Below are 21362 nucleotides of genomic sequence, written 5' to 3'. Positions count from 1 at the left end.
ACCAAGGACATGTTCCGTCTCATTGATGGCCGAACACACGCCAGGCCTGGGGGGGGGGTGTCGAGATGCCATCTGGCAGCGGAGGCCATTGACATTGTCCTGCTGCCCTGGACAGAGCCCTCTCGGCACCCCCCTCACCTCCCTCCTCCAGCAGGGAGTCGGGCCCTTTGATGGGCCCTCCCGAGCACTTGAGGGACCCATTAGGCTTCCAGAGGGAGTTTTTTTTTTTTGCTGGAATGGGGGGGGGGCTGGGGTCTTGGACTGCATCGCTCCTATGCGGACTCCCTCTGTATGCTGATCCGGGGTGTGCCTTGGCTTAGTTACTGATGGGCTCCGGGAGAGGAGGCAGGCCCAGCAGAGATCCCTGAAGCCACTGGAGGGAGGCTCAGAGCGGCTCTGACTGGACGAAGCCCAGCCTGGGGGCAGCAAGGGTGGCAGAACATCTGCATTCCTTCACCCTCGTTGCCCCTGTTGATAGCGGCCAGCAGCTGCTTAGGGGAGCCCCGTCCCCAGGGGGCAGGGTGGGCCCCTCAGACCGCCTCTTGAGCTGCTGAGGATTATTCAGGCTCTCCGATGGATCCAGTTGCTTGCTTGGACTAGGAAAGCCTGGCCCTGGAGAGCCCCCCCCCAACTCCAGGCTGGGCTCCATTTGGGCGGCTGGCTGTTTTGGCTTTCAGATTTAAAAACAACATGGGACACTTGCAAAGGGGGGTTCCCAGCAACCCCTTGCTCTTAATACACTTTGGGCTTCTCAAAAAGGAGGCAAAACCGCAGCTTGGCTTGTTCAGGTTTTGTTTGTTAACAATCCTGGGGAAACTCGTGTTGGGGACGCCGTCCAAGAAACCCCAATGCTCTCCTCCTGGCTCGCCGCCCGCCCGCCCGCCCAGCCCAATCTCCCGTCGGCCGGCCAGTGCGCAGGGCTCCAAGGAACGACCCCCCCACCCGGCTCCCCATCCAACAGCGGCCAAATCCTCGGCCGCGCTCAGACCCGGAGCCGCGGAGCTCATCGGGCAGGCCCGGCAAGCTGAACGGTTGCGCGGGTGAGGCGGTTGCGCTCCCCTCCGGGCCGGAGAAGGAGACGCCAAAATCGCGCCGTTCCTCCCGGGTTCCCGCCGGGGAAAAAACCTGGTATCCGCGCCCCTCCCGCCGGCTTGGGGGCTCCAGGGCAATCGGAGCGTGACCAGGGCCAGCTCTGCGCCCCGCCCGTCGGAAGGCCCGCCTGGAGGGGTCGGGCGCAGCGCTGCCTCCGCCCCGAGACACCAGGAGCGCCGCGGAGTGGAAGCCGAAGGGCCGCGTCGAAGCCAGCGGGGCGGACGCGCCCAGTCCCGTCACGCAGAGCCCGGACGGGGGTCCGGACGGGGCCGGAGCGAAGGTGAAGGGGTGCGGGGTGGACGGCCCGACCGGGGGCGTGCCGAAGCGGGGGCTCCGCGCGGGTTGAGCCGCCGTCCGTAGCTCCGGTACCGCGGGGAGGGGGCGGGGGGCCCAGCGGTGGCCTGAAGGCGGCGCTCTCCTCTCCGTTGCAGCCCGCGTGGCATGAGGCCGCGGGGCCGCCTGGGCGCTCTCCGCCGGGCGGGCTTTCGCGGGGAAGAACTACGGACGACCGACGTGCCCAAGACCATGTGCAGAGCGCCCTCCGTCCGACGCACCCCCCTTTGTCTCGCGGCGCGGCTGCAAAGCGATCCGAGCCCGAGCAAGGTACGCGCTGCCGCCGGGACCTTCCGAAGCCTCCGGCTCGGCCAGCGGCGCCGCGCTCGGCTGTTTTCGCGGCCCCTCCTAGCCCCGCCCGCGGGGGCCCGTCACGTGGGGGGCGGTTCGGGGGCGGGGCCGGTGGCGCTGCGACGCGCGGGCCCCCCGCCGCCTCCTTTGTTCGGGCGGAGGGGGCGCGGCCGGGCGCCCATTGGCGGGGCGGCGCCGCGGGGCAGCCGGACGGGAGGCGGCGGCGGGGAGATGGGCGCGGCGGCCGGGGAGCGTGGCCGGGGAACGCGGCGGCGGCTGCCGGCCGAGAGGCCCGGGGAGGCGAAGGGCTGCGGCGCCCGGGACGCCGGCGCCACCCGGGGCGGGGAAGGGCCTCGGCCGGCCCCCCGGAGCCCGTAAAGGCGCAACTCCGCTGGGCGGGCCGGCCGCGCCCTCCCCGCCCTGATCCCGGCCTTCCCCCGCAGCGACGGCGGCGCCCCCATGGATATTGACCTGGACTACGAGCGCCCCAACGTCGAGACCATCAAGTGCGTGGTGGTGGGCGACAACGCGGTGGGCAAGACGCGGCTCATCTGCGCGCGGGCCTGCAACGCCACGCTCAGCCAGTACCAGCTGCTGGCCACCCACGTGCCCACCGTCTGGGCCATCGACCAGTACCGCGTCTGCCAGGAGGTGAGCCGGCGGTCCGGGGCGGGCGGGCGGAGGGTCCCCGCCCGGTCCGGCCCGCCTTCTGACGCCTCGGCGCTGCCCAGGTGCTGGAGCGCTCCCGCGACGTGGTGGACGAGGTCAGCATCTCCCTGCGCCTCTGGGACACCTTCGGGGACCACCACAAGGACCGGCGCTTCGCCTATGGCAGGTGAGGGCGGCGGGTGCCACTCCTACCGGGACGGTCCGCTTCCCGCTGGCCCTGTCCGGTATGGGGCCGCTGCTCTCCCGGTCCTGCTAGCAGCCGCTCTTGGGTTGCCTCCTTCCTCCTCCAGGAGGCAGCAAGGCAGCTGTCCCTTCAGCTGCTCAGCCCTGGCAGGGCCCTCCCCTCGCCCAGTCCGTTTCCTGGAAGTCTCTGGAGCCCTTCCAGCAGTGGGAGATGCTTCCCTGTTCTGGGGGATGGGAGGTGTGTTCTCTGTTGGAGGCCATGCAGGAGGGGCTCAGCTGCATGTGCCCTGCACTGTCCAGGGTTTGAGAGGGAGCAGTCAAGTGGCCTATGCAGCCTCTGGGTGGGAGGGGGCTGCACAGGCGGGGCTCTGGAAAGAAGAGGGCTCTGGGGCGCTGCTGGGACGCTGTGGAGGAGTAGAGCCAGCCCTCCATCTTGGCCTTGGGTTGTGGGCCCTCAGGGTGGCTCTTTGTAGCCCCTGCCTCTCTCTCTCAAGGTCTGGTGGGCCCAGGGGTCGCCTCTGCAACTAAGGGGGAAGGTTCCCTGCCTGATGCTATCCCTCCTCCCCCCTTTTCCTTGACAGATCTGATGTGGTGGTGCTCTGCTTCTCCTTGGCCAACCCCAACTCACTGCGGCACGTGAAGACCATGTGGTACCCAGAAATCAAGCACTTCTGCCCACGTACCCCCATCGTGCTGGTGGGCTGCCAGCTGGACCTGCGCTATGCAGACCTTGAGGCAGTGAACCGGGCGCGTCGTCCCTTGGCCAAGTAGGGCCCCGTCCCGCTGTCTGAGGCCACTCATTCTGGGGGGGCTGGCAGGTGTGGTCAGCCCCCCATCCTAGATCGGTTCCTGCCTGTTCCGTGGGGGTGCCTCCACTCTCTACCGCAGTTGGGTTAGTTTGCCCTTCACGGGGGCCTTCCTGGCCATTCTTTGCTTATTGGGGTCCCTCCTGCTTTATTTCAGGCCCATTAAGCCTTCGGATATCCTGCCCCCTGAGTGCGGGCACGAGGTAGCCAAGGAGCTGGGCATCCCGTACTACGAGACGAGCATCGTGGCCCAATTTGGCATCAAGGATGTCTTCGACAACGCAATTCGGGCCGCCCTCATCTCCCGTCGTCACCTCCAGTTCTGGAAGTCTCACCTGAAGAAGATGCAGCACCCACTGCTGCAAGCCCCCTTCCTGCCTCCCAAGCCTCCCCCACCCATCATCCACATCCCTGAGCCAGCTGCTGGGGAGGGGCGGGGGCCCAGCTCACTCTTCCAGGAGCCCCTTTGCGCCGATGTGGTCTTCCGCCTGGCAGGAGGCCACCAGCTCTTTGCGCACAGGGTCTACCTGGCCACGGCCTGCTCCCGGTTCTACGACCTCTTTGCGGGGGACTTGGGGGATGGGCCGGCTGGCGGAAAGGAGCCAGCCAGCCGGACGAAGAGCTTGGACACAGCAGACCAGAGATACCCGACCACAGCCACGCGGGCCGTGCCGCTGCGGCCCTCTCAGAGTGATGAGCCCCTGTGCGCAGCTTGGATGCCCGGCCCGGTTTCTGGCTGGGGCCGGGGCATCGTTGAGGTGCGGCAGGAGCGGGTGCAGGACCCGGTCACGCAGCAAGAGAAGCCGATGACAGCCGTGTACCTGGATGAGCCAGTGCAGCTGGGCCCTTTCCAGGTGGTGCTGGAGTACCTGTACACCGGGCGCCTGGATCCACCCCAGGCCAGCCTCATGCAGGTGGCTGCCATTGCCGAGCTGCTGGAGGTGTTCGACTTGCGCATGATGGTCGCCAACATCCTGAACAAGGAGAGCTTCATGAACCACGAGATCACCAAGGCCTTCCACGTGCGGCGGGCCAACCGGATCAGGGAATGCCTGAGCAAAGGCTCCTTTGCAGGTAGCTGAGAGGAGGGAGGCCAGAGGGCAGCCCCGGTCAGCCGCCCGATGCCCAGGACTGACTCCCCCCGCCTCCCCCCTGGCAGATGTGGTGTTCCTGGTTGATGATGGCTCCATGCCAGCACATAAGCCCCTCCTCCTGGCAGGCTGCGACTTCATGGTGGCCATGTTTGGGGGCACCTTCCGGGAGAGCTGTGCTGCTGAGGTGAGGCGGGCAGCCCTGCTGCCACCTTATAAGTGGGGGCAGGCTTGTGCAGGGGACAACGCCATGGCTGTGGTGCAGTGGGCAGCCTGGGCTGCTGGGGGGGGGGTGCCCAGTTGGGGTGGCTTTTGCTTCCCCTGGTTTCTGAGCGGACAGCAAGCTCCACCGTATCGGACCTCTTCAAAAAAAGATCAGGGGGGGCTCCATCTGCCACCAAGGCCAACCTCTCCCCCCCCCCAGCCTGCCGGCTTCCTCTTTCTTCAGCACTGCCCTCCCCTCCCTTGCTTGCTGGTGATCATGGAAGTTGCAGTTTTGTGCTTCGAATTCCTCCCAAATTGCCTGGAGCAGCTGCTGGAGGCGAAGGGTGGGCCGAAGCGGGTTAGAGGCTTCCCTGAGCGCCCTCTCTCCCACCCCCAGGTCTCCCTGCCAGGCACCAACTGTGCCTGCCTGCGGGCTGTGCTGGAGTTCCTGTACACGGGCCTCTTTGTCCCCAGCCCAGACCTGGACGCCATGGAGCTGCTGGTGCTCACCAACCGGCTTTGCCTGACCCGCCTGCAGGCCCTGACCGGTGAGTCTCTTTGGGGCTTCCCTCCGCGGCAACGTAGCGCTTCTGGGCACTGAGGGCGGCACAGAGCAGCAGCCAAGCGGGGCCCGGGAAGCGGGCGTTCCGGGGGGGCAGCGAGAAAGAGTGCTTCGTCCCGAGTGCCGTTCCCTCCTTTTCTTCCCAGAGCAGCACGCAGTGGATGAGCTGATGCATGCCAGCCTTCAGCAGGTGGAAATCGATGCCCAGGTGATCCTCTACCTGGAAATGACACAGGTACGGTGCAACCGCCTTGGCCCCGGCCCTCAGGGAACCTGAGCGGAGGAGAGGCTCCTGCAAGTTTAGATTTTTTTAAACCCACCTTTACTATTTTTATAATTCAGGGTGGCAAACAAAGTTAATACGCCTTCCTCCTCCTCTTCTCACAACCGCCCTGTGAGGTGGGCTGGGCTTAGAGAGAGCGACTAGCCCCAGGTCCCCAAACCGGGTTTTGTGCCCGAGTGGGACTAGAACTCTTCACCGTCTCCCAATGTCTCGCCTGAGGCCTTTATCACCAGGCCGAAAGGGGGCTTGGGGGCAGCCTGTGCCAGATTCCCCCCCTCCCCAGGCAGGGAGGGGGCCCCAGGGACGGAGTGGCCTGACCCTGCTCCTCCCCGCAGTTCCATCAAGCCCTCCAGCTGGCCGCCTGGTGCCTCCACTACATCTGCACCAACTACAACCAGGTCTGCCGCCGGTTCCCGCGCGAGATGAAGGCCCTGTCTCCCGGTAAGCCCCGTGACCGAGCACGGCTCCTGGGCCGGTTGCTGCTCACACGCTTCAACACACCAGGAAGGAATTGAGGTGGGGGGGTGGGGTTCCCCTCAGGGTGGCCCCCTCCCTTCCCCAGGGCCTGCCTTTCAGCTGATGCCAGCCGTTCCTGGCTTCTCCCCAGAGAACAGGGCCCACTTTGAGACCCACCGCTGGCCCCCCGTCTGGTACCTGAAGGAGGAGGACCGCTACCTGCGCATGCAGAAGGAGCGGGCGCAGGAGGAGGAGGCCCTCCGCAAGCAGCATCCGCGCAGCAAGTGGTGCTTCTGGCGCCCCCACCGGCCCAGCCCCGTCTCCTGAGCAAGGCCCCGCCCACCGGGAGGGAGGGGCCCCGCCCTGCTGCTGGTGCCTTTGCTGGGGAGGGGCGCTTCTGCCTTGTCAACCGGCTGCCTCTCCATCCCCGGCTCTGTGCCTCTTGCCATGCCTTCACTGGGGGGGGAGGGGCCCAGCACTGGTTGCTACCTCTGACCTTGGCAGTATTCTGGGGGGGCGGGAGGGGGGAAAGTGACCGTGCAGGTGATGGAGGAAAAGGGAGGGGGGTTGTGGTGTGATTATGTGCCGTGGAAGGGGATCAATAGGGGGATTTGGGGGAGGCCGGGTGGGTGCATGAGTGGAGGAGCCAGAGCCCCCTAGTTGGGGAGCCACTAGCCGTAGAAAGGGCTCCCTCTTCCCTTCCCATGGGGGGGGCAGTGCAGAGAGGCGCTGTGGCTGCTCCTGGGACACCAGGCAGCTGCTGCCCAGAGCTGGCCTTTCCTTGGGGTGGGGCAAAGGGGTGGGAGTGCCCGCTCTTCCTTGGTGCCATCTGGTGCATTAAGGGAAATTGCTGCCAATAACCTTAGCAAAAAAAAGGGGGGGGGCTGCAGAGCTGCAGTTTTTAAACCTTTTTCACTTTTTTCTACCTGTTCCGTTTTTTTCTCAAGATGTCAACCAAGCACAAACTGATCTGGGGGTGGGCCGGTGTGACCTTCCCCACCCCGGACCGAAGGGCTTTGATGCCCCAGGCCCCTTGTGGCCTGCGTGCATCTGCATAACCACTGTGAGCTGGGCTAGCCCCCGTTTCTTATACACTTTGCTGTTGAGCCGTTTGGAATCTTTAATAAAGAGCCTTTTGTATTGTGCATCCTGGAGTCTGCCAATCCCTTTCCGGGGGGTGGGGGGATCTCCCTGGCCTGTAGAGGACATGTAGGAGTGGGGGCACAGTGCTTGGTCCTATAATTTTGGGGCCCGGGGCAAATGAGCCCCCTTAACTGTATTCCTGCTGCTCGCCTTGCGCCCCGCCCCACAACTACGGGCAGGATGGTGATTTGGGGTGGGGCACCTTCCTGACTGGCAACCAGAAGGATCAGGAGGGGGTCAGCTCTGCAGGCACCCCCATCTCCTGCTGCATGGGGGAAATCGCTTGAAAAAAAGGCAAGGGCACCAGCCTTTCTTCCTTGTTAGCCAAACAACTATATTTTATTCATCAGGAAAACAGACAATTTAGCTGCTGGCTCTGAAACACTAAAAAGCAGTCGGGGTTGTGCTGAAGCCTTTGGAGTCTAAACAAACCCGGGCAGGGCGGGAGAACTTTCTGGCCAGGGGCTGCTCTGCTGCAGGGCCCAGCCAAGCCATCCCTCTTCCCTGGGGCTGCGAGACAGTCCCCTTCCCGCAGAGCAGAGCGGAGGCCTTGGAAACAATGCGCCAGCCAGCTCTGCTCTCTGCCTAGCAGAGACAGGCCAGGGCTCCCTGCTTCAGCTCTGCTGCGGGCAGGGTGGAGGGGGCAGCCTGAGCTACTGGGCCAAAGGAGACGCCAAATCCCAGGGGACGCCTGCTTGGGCCAAAAAAATAAACGGCCTTTTGGGGAGGAGGGGGAAGAGCTCCCTTTGTGTGCTGCCCTGCCCAAGCTGGCATCGTCATGCCAGTCCTTCCTCTGCATCCAGCGACTACCTGCAACCCGAAGGGCTACACCTGGTGGTAGAGGATGATCTCGCTCAGCTCAAAGCCCGTGACAGCAAAGGTGGTGCCTTCCAGATTGCAGAAGCGGGCGCCACAAATCTGCGTGTCGGTCACACACTCCGTGTGGCAATGCTCAAACTGCAGGGAAATTGGTGGGTCCCTTTCAGGCATTCCTGCCCCCTCCCAAAAAGAGCCTAGGAATCCAGAGTGAAGCTCTGGAAAGACGGGTGTCTCCCACCCCCTCAACCGAGCAGCCCTTGGGCTCACCTCAATGCTGTCTGTGTCCGCACTGAGGCTCAGTCCCCAGACTCGCACGAAGGAGTCCTCGGCTGCAGACAGCAGCTGGGCAGGAGACAGAGAAGACGAGGCCTGGGGGGGGGGGGAATCTCCGGGACAGCAGGCCTGGACTGGAGACCCTTCCCACAGAAGGTGACCCAGGAGAATGCCAAAGCTGCCTGGGGGGGGGGTTCTAGCTGGGTGCCCCCCATTCCTTCAGGCAGGTTGTGATTGTGGTGACCTGCTCATAATCTTTTACCCACGGGAAGGGGGGGCACCTCCACCAGCTCTGCAGAGCCTGCCTGCCACCTGCGCCAAAGAGCCTAGGTCTGCGCATGTTGCAGCTTAGGCGTGCTCACATGTCAAAGGTTGGCATCCAGAACCAGGGAACCTGACCCGTGCCCCATGGAGGCCTTTTGCCAAACTCTGGCTGCCCCTCCCCCATGGCGCTGGGCTCACCTTCCCTGAGAGCGGGGCCAGGTCCAGGGCGTAGATCCAGCGTGCGTGAGCGCTGACTTGGGCTCTCAGGGTCCCACGTGCCGCTTCGAACAAACGAATCTGCCCGTCCCCGTAGCCGGCAGCCACGACCCCGTTCCACAGCTTCACCGAGGAGCAGGTGCAGCTGGGTGTGAAGGGGAGGAATCAGACCCTGCTGGCTGGGTGCTGGAGCTCAGAGGCTGAGCACCTCCTGCTGCAGGGAGGCCAGCGCCCCACGCCCTTAAGCACCCCACTGAGCAAAACCAGCAGCAGGAGGGACATGGCTGCCTCGCTCTTGCAGCCCAGGACCTGTTCCGTTGTGAGGAGGGTCTCGCCTCCCACCCGCTGCTCCGAGCAGCCACCCTGAGTTCCACATAGCAGCCGGGCCTTCTTGCTGTGCAAAACTTCCATCTGCCCCCCACTCTTTTGCCTCGGGTCCCCTTCTCCCCCACCGGCCCGTACTCAGAAGCTGGAATTTTGGTGATCAGCCTGAATGTCTCTCCAGACCCCCAAACGCACAACGCTCCAGAGTCGTCTGCCGTCACCAGATCTGCAGCTCCCTCCTGCAACGGGAGAGACAGGGCTGCCGTCTGTCGCCTGTGGCCTTTCGAAGGCTGGCCTGAATGGCTGCCTCGCGATCAGGGAAACCCAGACAGCCACGCGGGAGGGCCAAAGGGCTGGGTGCTGCTTCCCCCGGGCAGCTTAAAGATGACCAGGAGCGGAGGAGGCAGCCCAGAGGGAGTCGGAGGGGGGCTCAGACTGGCCCCCTCCGGCCTTACCGGCTGCTCACAGAGCTCTGCGCCAATGTCCGTGATGGGGCTGCTGTGCTGCTCAAGGACTTCGCTCAATGTGATGTTGGTGCCTTTGGAGGGGACGTCAAAGACGAGGACCGAACCGGTGGATGTCCCTGCAAGGGGAGGGGAATCGGGCCTAAGGGCTGCCTCCTCCCAATCCTGCGTAGGACGAGGCACCAGCAGCTCAGGCTGCGAAATGAGGGGACCTCCTGGCCACAATCCTCCTCCCCCCCCGTGCCACTTTCAGAGGAGTTCCTTGATGGCTGACTTCAGCTGGGGACCCCGTCCGCCACCGCTTGACGGCTTCAGCAGGAACCCTCTGGGCCTTCCGCCACCAGGCCGCCTCTCACCCTGCTGCCAGCCCCCCCTCCCAGCCACGTCCGGGGCCCCTCCCTGTTGGAGTTATTGGGTTATCTGGCCTGTTAGGCTGAGTCATCAGCTGCAGTAGGCCAAGGTATGAAGTCGGAAGTAAAAAAGATTGGAGTAAACAACGTGCCGTGCGGTGCAAAGGAATGTGTTTTGGTCTTTTGTTGGTGCCAGGTGTAACAGCTGTATAGTAGCGTGTGCAAAACAAAGCTAGCACATGTAATATGCTAATATGCTGTGTCATAACAAATGTGGTTGGTATAAGGTGGTCACCAGGTGCATATAAACCCGCCTTCTGATAACACAATAAAAGGGATGCTTCGGCTTTGTTTGAGGCTCCCATCCCGAGGAAACCACGTGTACGTGTCTGTTCTTCAACACCCATGGGAGACCGCTGGGCGCGAGAAAACCCACAACTGGTGACCCCGACGTGATTCAAGTTTCTGAGCACGTCTCTTGGTACTGCAACTCAGGGCCGGTCGTCAGGATAGACGAAGCACCCTCCCAAAATATTACGTCTCTTGGTACCCTCTTACTCACTCAGCGGAAGAGCTTACTGCAACTCAGGGCCGGTCGTCAGAGCTAGACGAAGCACCCTCCCAAAACATTACCGTGAGTATGGGGACAGGATTCTCTAAGCCTCAGGTTGCGCACCTCCCAGAACTTAGGGAATTGACCAAGTCATCAATAATTGTTTTGAAAAACAATGGGAAAGATTTGCCGCTTCCCACTAAAAGGGATTTGATCCTCCTCTTAAAATATGTATATCTAGAGAGCTTCCGCCGGGGAGCGACGTTGATGGCGGCTACCTTGTAGCCGTCCTCCTGGGACGGCGTTAGATCCGCGGTGTGCAGTGAAAATCAGCTGGCCCGCGGCTCAGAATCCCCTTCCCGGGCGAAGGGAAGGGGCAGAGATTGCAAGAATAGAGGTAGAACCTCTTAGCCCCCTCTGGATTTTTCTTTTGAGGGGACGGAAAGAGCGTTCCCTCGGAGTTCCTGCTTTCTCCGCCTCCCAGCTGTTTTTGCCTCTTCGGAGACCAAAGGAAACGCCGCTACCAGCTCCGCGCTTAAAGTGTTCTGGTCAGTAATTTTTAAAGCGGACAGAGCAGTTTAAAGGATTTCTTTTTAGTTTAGTATTTTATTTTAAATTTTTCTTTTTAGTTGACTCTGATTTTTTTTTGTTTCTTTTTTGCTGGTATGGAAAGTGAAAGTAAGATGGCGTTTTGAAAGTACTTTGTTCTTTATTTTTTTTTTCCCTGGAAAGACAATATGGACTTAAATGAATATATTTACTGCTTCTAATTTTCTCCTTCATCTTTTGATTGCATTTTGGATACTTTTCTTGGCTTTTTTTAAAACTTTAAGAATTTTAGTATTTTTTTTTTCCTTTTTTTGTCTCCTCTTTCCTTTTAAGAGGAAAGAGAGAGAGAAGAACACTTTGAAAAATGGCTTCAAAGAGGCAACCGGCCTCTATACTTTCTAAGGTGGTTTCCTCTCCTACAACTTTAACTGTACAACAACAACTTAAACCTACACCATCAGTATTGCTTCCACCCTCTCCTCCTTTGCCAGGTTCATCTGCACAAGAGATTAAAGATATAATGGGAAATGCTGTATCCCAAATTAGAGATGAAATGAAGCAACTTCTTGAACAGAGTAAATCTGAAAGCAGAGAGGAAATGAAGGACCTTCTTAAACAGATTAAACCTGAAACTAAGGAGGAGATGAGAGACCTCCTTAAGCAGAATAAAACTGAAAGTAAAGAGGAGATGAAGCAGCTGTTAGAAGATAATAACACCATTTTGAGACAAGACATAGTAACAGCTTTGTCAGGCCTGGCTTCAGTGGTCGTGAAATTGGATTCCAGAGTGGAGGAGGTCGCTGATAAAGTTGATTTTATTGAAGATAAATTTCAGGATGTGGAAAGAAAGGTGGAAACTTCACAAGAGGATATTCTCATGTCCCAGTATAGGGAAATGGAGTATGCCTTGAGAATCGGGGGCTTGAAAGAAGATTTGAATCAAGACCTGACACAGATGGTGCTTAATGATCTAGCTCTTGTTTTGAATATGGATAAAGATGAATTACGCAGAGAAGTGGAAAAAGTCTACAGAGTCAATTCTTGGATTGCGAAACAAAAGAATTTGCCAAGAGATGTGGTGATTTATTTTTCTAAGAGGTCTCTGCGTAATGAAATCTTACAAGCTTATTATAATAAGAGATTTCAGATTGCCGCCCAAGATGTCATTATCTTAAAGGAAATTCCATCCCAAATTTTAAGAAACAGGAAAGACTTTGCTTTTTTAGCTAATGAACTCAAAGCAAGATCGATGTCATTCAGATGGGAGATTCCTATGGGTATTGTTTTGAGCCATGCGGGGATGCGTTATAGGCTTAACACGGTTGCCAAAGCTAAGGAGTTTTATAATACGGTCCTGGGAGCAGGCTCATCTTTACCTATGATTCAGAAATCTTTGGGTGGCAAAGAGGTGGAACAGCAATCTGGAGGGCTAGGTCTGATTCCTGCTGGGAAGTCACAAGTGGAATGGCAACGTCAAACAGAGATTAAAGAGCAAAGGATGACCCGTGCAGCACATAGCGTAAAGAGAAGGAACAACAGAAGAAAGAAGTTAAAGAATCTACTTATGAAAGTGCTTCATTGCCGGTGGGAGGAGCAAGACCCAAGAGTTCTGCAACATATTCATCAATGGCAGACCTTCAGGCAGTCTTCTCCAGGCTCCTGGTCAAGGGAGATGGCAAAGTTCCTGACCTGGAATGTTAACGGCCTTAACTCCCCTCAGAAAAGAAAGAAAATCTTTCACTACTTAAAACAACATAACAATGATATCATCTGCTTGCAAGAAACTCATATTTTACTTAAAGATCAAAAATATTTAGTTAATTGTCGTTTGGGCTCACACTTTGTATCTCCTGGCCCTGGGAAAAAAGGGGGAGTGGTTATTTACGTTAAGCAAAATTTACCAGTTTGTCTGGTAGAATCAGATCCCCAAGGAAGATATGTAATGGTTGAACTTGGTTTATATGGTAAGAAAATACTTCTTGTGGGACTGTATGCACCAAACCAGCAACAAGAACAATTTTATAAACTGTTACATCAGAAAATAATTTCGCTGGACTATAGATCCGTTATATTAATGGGGGACTGGAATGGTGTTTTAGATACACAAAGGGACAAAAAAGGTTCTTCTACCCTTTTTAAACAGGCTAAATTACCTAAAGCTTTTTTTGATCTGAAAGAGGACTGGGAATTGAGAGACTACTGGCGTGAACGTAATCAAGAGGAGAGAGACTTTACCTTTTTTTCAGATAGACATCAATCTCTTTCAAGAATTGATTTTTTTTAATTACAACTGACTTATATAATAGGGTAAAGAATGTAAAAATTTTTCCTAGGATATTGACGGATCATAGTCCGGTTTGGATGGAGTTGATTCATGAAAAAGAGGAGAGGAGATCCTGGAGGGTGAATGAGAACTTATTTAGACAAGAAAAGAATGTTCAAAAGTTAAAGGACTGTTTAAAGGATTATTTTGTTTTGAATATGCATAAGGGGACATCAACATCAATGGTATGGGATGCAGGTAAAGCTTTTATGCGTGGAATTTTGATAAAAATGAATAACGTTCATAGACAAAAGCAGATTCAGAAGCGTAAGGAATTGGAAGAGGATATTAAATTAAAAGAAAAGTTTTTGATTTTAAATCCTTCAGATGAAAAGATTAAGGAATCTATAAAGCTTTTAAGAGCACAATTTAATATGTTGATGGCTGATCAATCTGCAACTAATCTTTTGTTTATGAAACAAGATACATTTTGTAATGCCAATAAACCAGGGAGATGGTTGGCTTATCAATTAAGAAAGAAACAGAGACAGAGAATAATAGATAAAATAAATTATAATGGTAAATTATAGTGTATCAGAAGGAACTGATTAAGAAATCTTTTCTAGACTACTATCAAAAATTATATAAGACTACTAATGTACAAATTTCAGACATAAATAAATATTTAAGTGAGGCTAACTTTCCTAAATTGACAGAAGATCAGAAGCAAGAAATTAATGGTCTAATTACCAATGAGGAGATTGTGACGGTTATTAAGCAATTAAAATTAGGTAAAGCGCCAGGTACGAATGGCTTGACATCTATTTATTATAAAACTTTAGTTGAAGAGATGACTCAACCTCTAGTTGAGCTTTTTAATAATATATTGCAGGGTGCAGAGATCCCTCCATCATGGCGCAGTGCTTTTATATCCTTGATTCCAAAAGAGGATCAAGATCTTACTTTACCAAGGAATTATAGACCTATAACTCTTTTAAATGTAGATTATAAGATTTTTGCAAAAATTTTAGCTAATAGGCTTATGAAGGTTGTGCATCAGCTTATACATAAGGATCAATCGGGTTTTATAACTGGCAGGTACATGAAAAATAATGCTAGACAAATTATCAACATATTAGAATATTTAGATAAGAACAACCAAGTCCCTGCAGGGCTGATATTTTTAGATGCTGAAAAAGCTTTTGATCAATTGAACTGGCATTTTATGTTAAGAGCAATTGAGGAGATGAATTTTGGAGAGAAAATATTACAAGCTTTTACTGCTATATATCAAAAGCAAACGGCACAACTTATTGTTAATGGGGGTTTGTCAGAGGTTTTTAAATAGAAAAAGGTACTAGACAGGGATGTCCTCTGTCACCTTTGCTGTTTGTTTTAACATTGGAAATTTTGTTGATTAAAATCCGAGAATCGCAGGAAATAAGAGGAATAGAAGTTAATAAAAAAGAGTACAAGTTAAGAGCTTTTGCAGATGACTTGGTGGTTACTTTATCTCAACCTACCTATTCTGTAGTTAACTTATTACAGCTGATTCGTCAATATGGACTTGTTTCGGGCTTTAAAATTAATAATAATAAGACTAAAATATTAGCTAAAAATATGACTATTCAGGACAAACAGACTTTGGCTGAGTTGACTGGTTTTGAAATTGTTGATAAGACAAAATATTTGGGGGTCACTTTATCTGTTTCTAATGCAAAATTGTTTAAGAATAATTATGAAAGGCTGTGGGCCAGTGTACAGAAGGACTTGAGGAATTGGGAGAAGTTACAGTTATCTCTCATGGGACGAATTGCAGTGATTAAAATGAATGTCCTGCCCAAATTTCTCTTTTTGTTTCAAATGTTACCTATTTTAAAGAACGAGGTTAATTTGAATGAATGGCAGAAAGGTATTAACAAATTTATTTGGGCAGGGAAAAAACCAAGGGTAAAGTTTAAAATTATGCAGGACTTCCGTGAGAGAGGTGGACTCAAGGTACCGAATTTGAAATTATATTATGATGCAGTGGTTTTTACATTAATTAGTGATTGGGTAAACTTAACAAATTCAGAGATACTCCATTTGGAGGGATGGGATTTACTTTTTGGTTGGCATGCCTATTTAATATTTAATAAAAAAGTGGATCGGGCTTTTAAATCTCATATTTTAAGGATTTCTCTACTTAGAGTCTGGAGGAAATATTATAAAAGTGATTTTAAAATACCATTATGGGCCATACCTTGGCATGCGATAGAGGGGATAAAGAGAGGTGTTAAAATGGATACGGTGTCTTATACACAATTACTTAGATGGGATGGTCTAAATTGGCAGTTAAAATCTTTGGAAGATTTGTTACATGAAAATATTACCTATTCTTGGTTTCAATATAGACAACTATTAGATAGATGGAAGATGGATCGTAATTTAGGTTTGCTTAGAGAAGATCAAAATCTTTTCAAGCAAGTAAAGGATCAAAGACAAACTCATATTAAAAGAATTTATGGGGTGCTAGTGGAACTGGATTCAGAATCAGAATTAATTAAAGATTGTATGATTAAATGGGCGCAGAATTTTGGTGAACCAGTTCTAGTGGATACCTGGGAAACTATCTGGGTGAGAAATGTTAAATTTACACAAGCCCAGAATTTAAGGGAGAATTTTTATAAAATGTTTTATAGATGGCACCTTGATCCACAAAAGATGTCTCTCATGTATCCTGACTTACAGCCTAAATGTTGGAGATGTGGCTGTTTGGATGCCACTTATTATCATATTTGGTGGTCGTGTAAAAATATAAAAGCTTTTTGGATTAAGATATGGTGGAATATTCAGAGAATTTTTAGAAAGAGGGTAAAATTTACTCCACAATTGTTTTTGCTTGGTATTGTTACTGATTGTGATGCTAAGGAGGTTATATTGATGTTGAATTTGATTACAGCCGCAAGGCTACTAGTAGGTCAATATTGGAAGAAGGAATCTTTGCCTACTTTGCAAGAGTGGTTTTTTAAAGTATCTTATTTGGCAGAAACGGCAAAGATTTCGGCTTTCTTAAAAGAGCAAATGCAAGAGAAATTTTTTGCTGTATGGGAAAAATGGATAAATTTTATACAATTTAAATTGGATATGAAAAAATATCATTTAGCTTTTTTATAACTTGTATAAAAACTCTACTTTTTTTTCTTTGCTTTTTTTTTAAAAAATATTTTTTCTTTTTAAGGTTTATAATTCTTTATTCATATATATTTTGTTCTTAATTATCTTATAATTTTGTTAATTTCTTTTAATTAAGCCTATATTCTGCTCTGGGAAGCTGGGGGGGGAGGGAGGGGGTGATTTGGGAGGGGTTGGGGGAGGGTTGTATTGTTTTGTTTTGTTTTTTTTTGTCTTACTGTAGTTGTCCTTGTTTTTTTTTCTGTCTTTGTAAAAGTTTTTAAAAATTTTCAATAAAAAAAAATATGTATATCTAAATTGCCTTGCATATCCCGAAGGAGGATCCCTAAAAATGTCTGTGTGGGTTAAATTAGGAAAGTATTTTCATGAATGACCAGGATGTGTAAAACTAAGACTTCTGTTTGCTTGTCTTTGTGTATATATGTTTGTCAAAGTCTGTGCGTGAGAGGTAAATGTGACTGTTAACTGTTTCAAATCCAAAGGAAAAAGAATTTTAAAGTCTGCTAGAAATTCTGCTTAAAATAAGCCACAAAAAGGAAAAACCCCACTCTGTTTGGGATTGTTTTAAGTTTATCTATTGGAAAAGTTTCACTTGCATTTACTGTATGTGTTTTATCTATCCTTTTCCTGAAAAATGTCTGTCTATCTACAAGAGCCTTTTGAAACTCAAGTCTGCTTGTGTGGGGAAATAATTTTTTAAAGTTACTTTTCGTATCCTATCACTTATTGGTGATGCTACTATGAAACTTTTCTTATCCCAAATATATAAGCATTTCTCAATCTCTAAAATGATGTGGTCTATTTTAGAATAAATGTTCTCCTACCCTTGGCAAGTTGCACACCTTAAAATATTAGGCTTTTAAAATTATTTGGAGTTTTTAGCATTCTCAAGCTGCCTAGCATTTTTTTTTCCTTCTAAGTTGCAAGTTCTTGTCCTTAATATGTTGGAAATGGTCAAGTTCAAAGGTGAAACATTTCATTTTGTTGTTCCCCATTTGTCTATGTTTAATAACTGCAGTATTAATGCCCTTTTCAAACTGCCTGCAAGCTACCCCCCTTCCAATTCTTTTCCTGTCCTTTGTTCTCCATACCTTTTGTCTGCCTCTCCTGGTAGAGTCCACCCAGAAAGGGGGGGGGGAGAGACCTTGTTCTTGTATCTTTCAGCCCTGCAATCCTCTCCCAAACCTTTGGAAGCAGAACACACAGACCCAGATGCTGCCTCCATCCATTTGAGCCATGGAATTGGGTTTTGAATCCAGCCATCCACTAAAAAGCCACCATGCAATCTGAGTGGAAAATCTTCCCAAGTCCTACCCTTTACCCAGATGCCTGTGAGAGCTGCAGGTGGTGCCATGTGAAGCCTCAGAAGAGAAAATTAAGACTATGGGGGGGAGGGTGGAAACTCATTGTAAACTTTTCTTTCTTGCCCCATTTGTATTGTAACAAGCCAGTTGAATGTATTAATGGAGAGATGGCATTTAGGAATAGGTGGCAGAACGAGTACTGAACACCTTGGACTTCTATCTGGCGGGAGGGAAAATTTATCCAGAATGTTTGTATTGACTATTTTGTAAAAGTGCACACACACACACACCATTCAGAATCATACTTGAGTCCCCTCCACCTACCTTTAGTAAAGTCCCCCCCCAGGCTGATTTTTGCTCTATTGCACCAAAGCTTTGTGGGACCAACTTCCAACAGATAACAAGGGGGAGGGAACTAGGCCCCCTCAGGTGATTTGCAATTCATATGCCCTGACTAAGGAAGCAACAGGAAAAATCCCAAACTTCAGCCCTGAATATCTTGCACTGTTGAGCTCAGATTGGGATTCCTAGAACTCATTATGTGCAATTTAAAGAAAATTTAATAGACTGGCATATTGGACATTACAAACCTGGATGCACTGAATTAAGAGCTAAGGCAGGAAACAACCCTTGAAATTGGGCAGCCAGTGGTCATGTACTAAGGAAAACCATGGCTGTGAAGAATTTTGGGAGGTATGCAAACCTGACTGGAAGCTAAAGGTGACATCCAACATTTGAAAATGATTGGCACAGAATATTGGATACTATAAATTTCTTTTCCACCTAACAAAATTTTGCCCTGACTTTTAGAACTTTATGGGTGCAAGCTCCCCTTTTGGGAGCCACTAAAGGGATCTTTTTCTGCTGCCTCCATTAATGTCTTATTTTTCTTTTTCTTTTTTTTGCTTAACAGTTTAAAAGCTTGCCTACCAAGTCTCCCTGACCAGATCAATTTTAATGTCATACATTTACACACTTAAGGCACAAAGTGGGGATATTGATGGAAGTTAGCCCCCCCAGAAGGAAATATTAAAAAGGGGAGAAAAATATATTTTTCCTCAAAAATACTTTTTAAAACCAAACCTGGCCCCAAATCTATCTCTCTGCCCCAAGCAAGAGCTAGGCCCATACAAATGCAAATGTAACACCATCAAAAAGTTGAAGCCAGAGCAATCAAGAAGACAAAAGAGAAGATCTGCATACCCCACCCAAACTCTAGGAGTCAGCCCCATCACCTGGGAAGCAGGATATGATAATAGAATTAAACCACAGATATCAAGGCCTAGACAAATACTCAGAAACAGCCTCAAGGTTCATGCCACAGGAACAGGAAACTATTCCAAACAAGGCTAGAGGGGGTATAAAAGCCTACTGCCCCCATGTGCTCTCTCTCTCTCTCTCTGCCCTTCTCTCTCCTCTGCACTTTCCTGAAGAACCACCTTTCTGCAATAAACTGTAATCCTCAGGAACTGTCACCCATCAACAGGTCAATTTAGTAGCTACACCTATCACTGCAGTTCAGCACCCCTGCTAACTAAACCAGCCTTCACTTTGCCAAGCGACACTGAGGATGACTTCGTATAAAATGCAACCTCCTTATTTTAAATAAAACAAAAGTAGGAGATGTTGGAGTTATTGGGTTATCTGGCCTGTTAGGCTGAGTCATCAGCTGCAGTAGGCCAAGGTATGAGGAAGTCGGAAGTAAAAAAGATTGGAGTAAACAACATGCCGTGCAAAGGAATGTGTTTTGGTCTTTTGTTGGTGCCGGGTGTAACAGCTGTATAGTAGCATGTGCAAAACAAAGCTAGCACATGTAATATGCTGTGTCATAACAAATGTGGTTGGTGTAAGGTGGTCACCAGGTGCATATAAACCCGCCTTCTGATAACACAATAAAAGGGATGCTTCGGCTTTGTTTGAGGCTCCCATCCTGAGGAAACCACGTGTACGTGTCTGTTCTTCAACACCCATGGGAGACTGCTGGGCGCGAGAAAACCCACACTCCCGCCTTGCTCACCTACGCACACGAAGTGCTGTCCCGTGGCTCCGATCCCCCGGGCAAACAGCACCATCCCTGAGGGGGGCAGAAGGCAGAGGTGAGTGGACAGGATGCACCCCCCCCCTCCGCACACAGCCCCTCTGCTCCCACCGAGGCTTCCACGAATTCAACAGGTCAGGCCCTTTGGACAGCTCCAGGAAGACCCTCCCAGGGGAGCCGTACCCGAGGGCTTTGGATGGCCCCCACTGGGCGCTGCTTCCGGGGGCATGGATGCCCTGCGGGAGGGGGGCGCCTGGTCCTAGGTTCCTGAGTGGGAGGGGGGAGCGCCCACGGGGGGGGTGGGTGAAGGTACCTGCCGAGGCCTCCATGCCGTCCAGCGCGTGCCAGTAGACCATGGCGGAGCCGTCGGGCTCGTACATCTGCCGGGAGAGGCGGAGGGGCAGGTTGGGCGCAAGTCCCCCCTCCCCCCGGCTCCACCCCCGCCCCGATGCCCCCGGGGCTCACCTGGACGCCCTTCCACGAGGCCAGCACCAGCAGCGTCCGCGAGGGCAGCGCGCACCAGGCCGCCTGCAAGAGGGCAGCGTTTCTGGCGGGGCTCCGGCCGCTTCCCTCCCCGCCGGCCTCCCCTCACCCCCCCGCGCCGGACCTGCGTGACGAGGGGGGGCCCGAGGCCGCCCTGCCGGGCCTGCAGCTGGCGGTGGGCGCAGGCCGCCCCGTCCGCCGCCGCGCTGACCAGCCCGACCGAGGCGCCCTGCACGCTGGCGAAGTAGGTGAGGCGCTTGGCCGGCAGCGGCAGGACGCTCAGGTTGTTGTAGAGCGCCAGGCTGCTCCCGCGCAGCGCCAGGCCGCGCTCCGCCCGCCGGTACATCGCCGCCGCTCCGCCGCTGCTGCTGCAGCTGCGGCTCCTCGCCCGGCCCGCGCGCAGGCGCGGAGGGGCGGGGCGGTCGGAGAGGCCGTTGCCGGGAGACGGCGTCGCAAGGAAGGGGCGGCGGCGGGGGTGAAGAGGCGGCGGGCGGGATGGCGTCCCGCGACCGCGTGGCTCAGGCCAAGTCCCGCGCGGAGCGGTCGCGCCCGCCCACGGTGCCGGTGCCGCAGGTGGAGATCGTGCCGGGGCGGCTGTCGGAGGGCGAGTGGCTGTCGCTGCTGGCCTCCGAGGAGGCGGAGGACGCGGTGGGCGACCTGCTGGCGGCGCTGCTGGACCAGGTGCTGGGCGGCTGCTACAAGGTCTACCTGGCCCGGCAGGTCAGCGCCGGGGGGGGTCTCCGGGGTAGGGGGGAGGCGCGCCCCTCCCCCCGCCTCTCCGCTCTAAGCCGGGCGGGGGGAGGGGGAGGGGCCGGGAGGGGCTTCCCGGGAGCCCCCCTGAGCCGCCGCCGCCGCCCCCCCGCAGCGCGTGCCCTACGTGATCGCCCAGGCGCGGGAGGCGATGCTGCAGATCGTGGAGTGGCGCTTCCTGGCGCGGGACGCGGGCGAGAGCGACGTGCCCGCCGACCCGGCCTGGCAGGAGGACGAGGAGCCGGCCGCCGCCGTCCCCGACTCCTGGGCCCAGGGCTCCGTGCCGCTGCTGCAGACCGTGCCCAGCCCGGAGGGGGAGGTAGGCGCGGCGCAGCCGGGTGGGGCCGGGCCCGGAAGGGCCGGGCGGGGAGCTCCTGGGTCTGCCCGTCCGGCGCTCCGAGGGCGCTTCGGCCCGGCGGGTGCGG

General features: G+C 53.4%; 3 protein-coding genes across 11 annotated transcripts in view; 2 read left to right on the top strand and 1 right to left on the bottom strand.

Annotated features, from left to right (window-relative positions):
* Positions 1-1215: 1215 nt before the first annotated feature.
* LOC120303904 (rho-related BTB domain-containing protein 2-like) lies at positions 1216-7115 on the top strand. 3 transcript variants are annotated; one of them, XM_039333829.1, is made up of 11 exons: positions 1216-1372; positions 1524-1695; positions 2160-2367; positions 2448-2551; positions 3150-3218; positions 3532-4448; positions 4534-4652; positions 5067-5217; positions 5378-5466; positions 5850-5955; positions 6122-7115. In XM_039333829.1, the coding sequence occupies exons 3-11, from the start codon at positions 2176-2178 to the stop codon at positions 6295-6297; spliced, it is 1923 nt and encodes a 640-aa protein (XP_039189763.1). In that variant the 5' UTR covers positions 1216-1372; positions 1524-1695; positions 2160-2175; the 3' UTR covers positions 6298-7115. The 3 variants fall into 3 exon arrangements, 2 of the variants coding, with proteins under 2 accessions (XP_039189763.1, XP_039189762.1); XM_039333828.1 differs by having other exon boundaries at positions 3150-3335; XR_005555554.1 differs by lacking the exon at positions 6122-7115 and having other exon boundaries at positions 3150-3335; positions 5383-5466.
* Positions 7116-7422: 307 nt separating this feature from the next.
* WDR54 (WD repeat domain 54) lies at positions 7423-20669 on the bottom strand. 2 transcript variants are annotated; one of them, XM_039333839.1, is made up of 9 exons: positions 20312-20669; positions 20170-20232; positions 20018-20084; positions 19684-19740; positions 9465-9592; positions 9148-9248; positions 8668-8830; positions 8200-8301; positions 7423-8070 (listed from the first exon to the last, which is right to left on the bottom strand). In XM_039333839.1, exons 1-9 carry the CDS (start codon positions 20531-20533, stop codon positions 7939-7941), a joined length of 1035 nt encoding a protein of 344 aa, XP_039189773.1. In that variant the 5' UTR covers positions 20534-20669; the 3' UTR covers positions 7423-7938. The 2 variants fall into 2 exon arrangements, with proteins under 2 accessions (XP_039189773.1, XP_039189774.1); XM_039333840.1 differs by having other exon boundaries at positions 8200-8274; positions 20312-20668.
* Positions 19624-21362, top strand: part of CUNH2orf81 (chromosome unknown C2orf81 homolog) — a 16496-nt gene continuing 14757 nt past the window's right edge. The window contains exons 1-3 of one of the 6 annotated variants that reach the window (XM_039333835.1): positions 19627-19762; positions 20761-20907; positions 21053-21256. In XM_039333835.1, coding sequence (XP_039189769.1) covers positions 21089-21256 — 168 coding nt within the window. In that variant the 5' untranslated portion in view covers positions 19627-19762; positions 20761-20907; positions 21053-21088. Of the gene's footprint in view, positions 19763-20529; positions 20908-21052; positions 21257-21362 lie in introns of those variants that run through there. The other 5 variants (XM_039333836.1, XM_039333832.1, XM_039333837.1 and 2 more) reach the window with 5 other exon arrangements.

Source organism: Crotalus tigris, unplaced genomic scaffold, assembly GCF_016545835.1.
Source record: "Crotalus tigris isolate CLP2741 ecotype Arizona unplaced genomic scaffold, ASM1654583v1 scf7180000024513.1755786, whole genome shotgun sequence".
Lineage (NCBI taxonomy): Eukaryota > Metazoa > Chordata > Lepidosauria > Squamata > Viperidae > Crotalus > Crotalus tigris.
The sequence above is the reverse complement of the archived record's forward strand: the minus strand, read 5'-3'. Positions and strand labels throughout refer to the sequence as shown.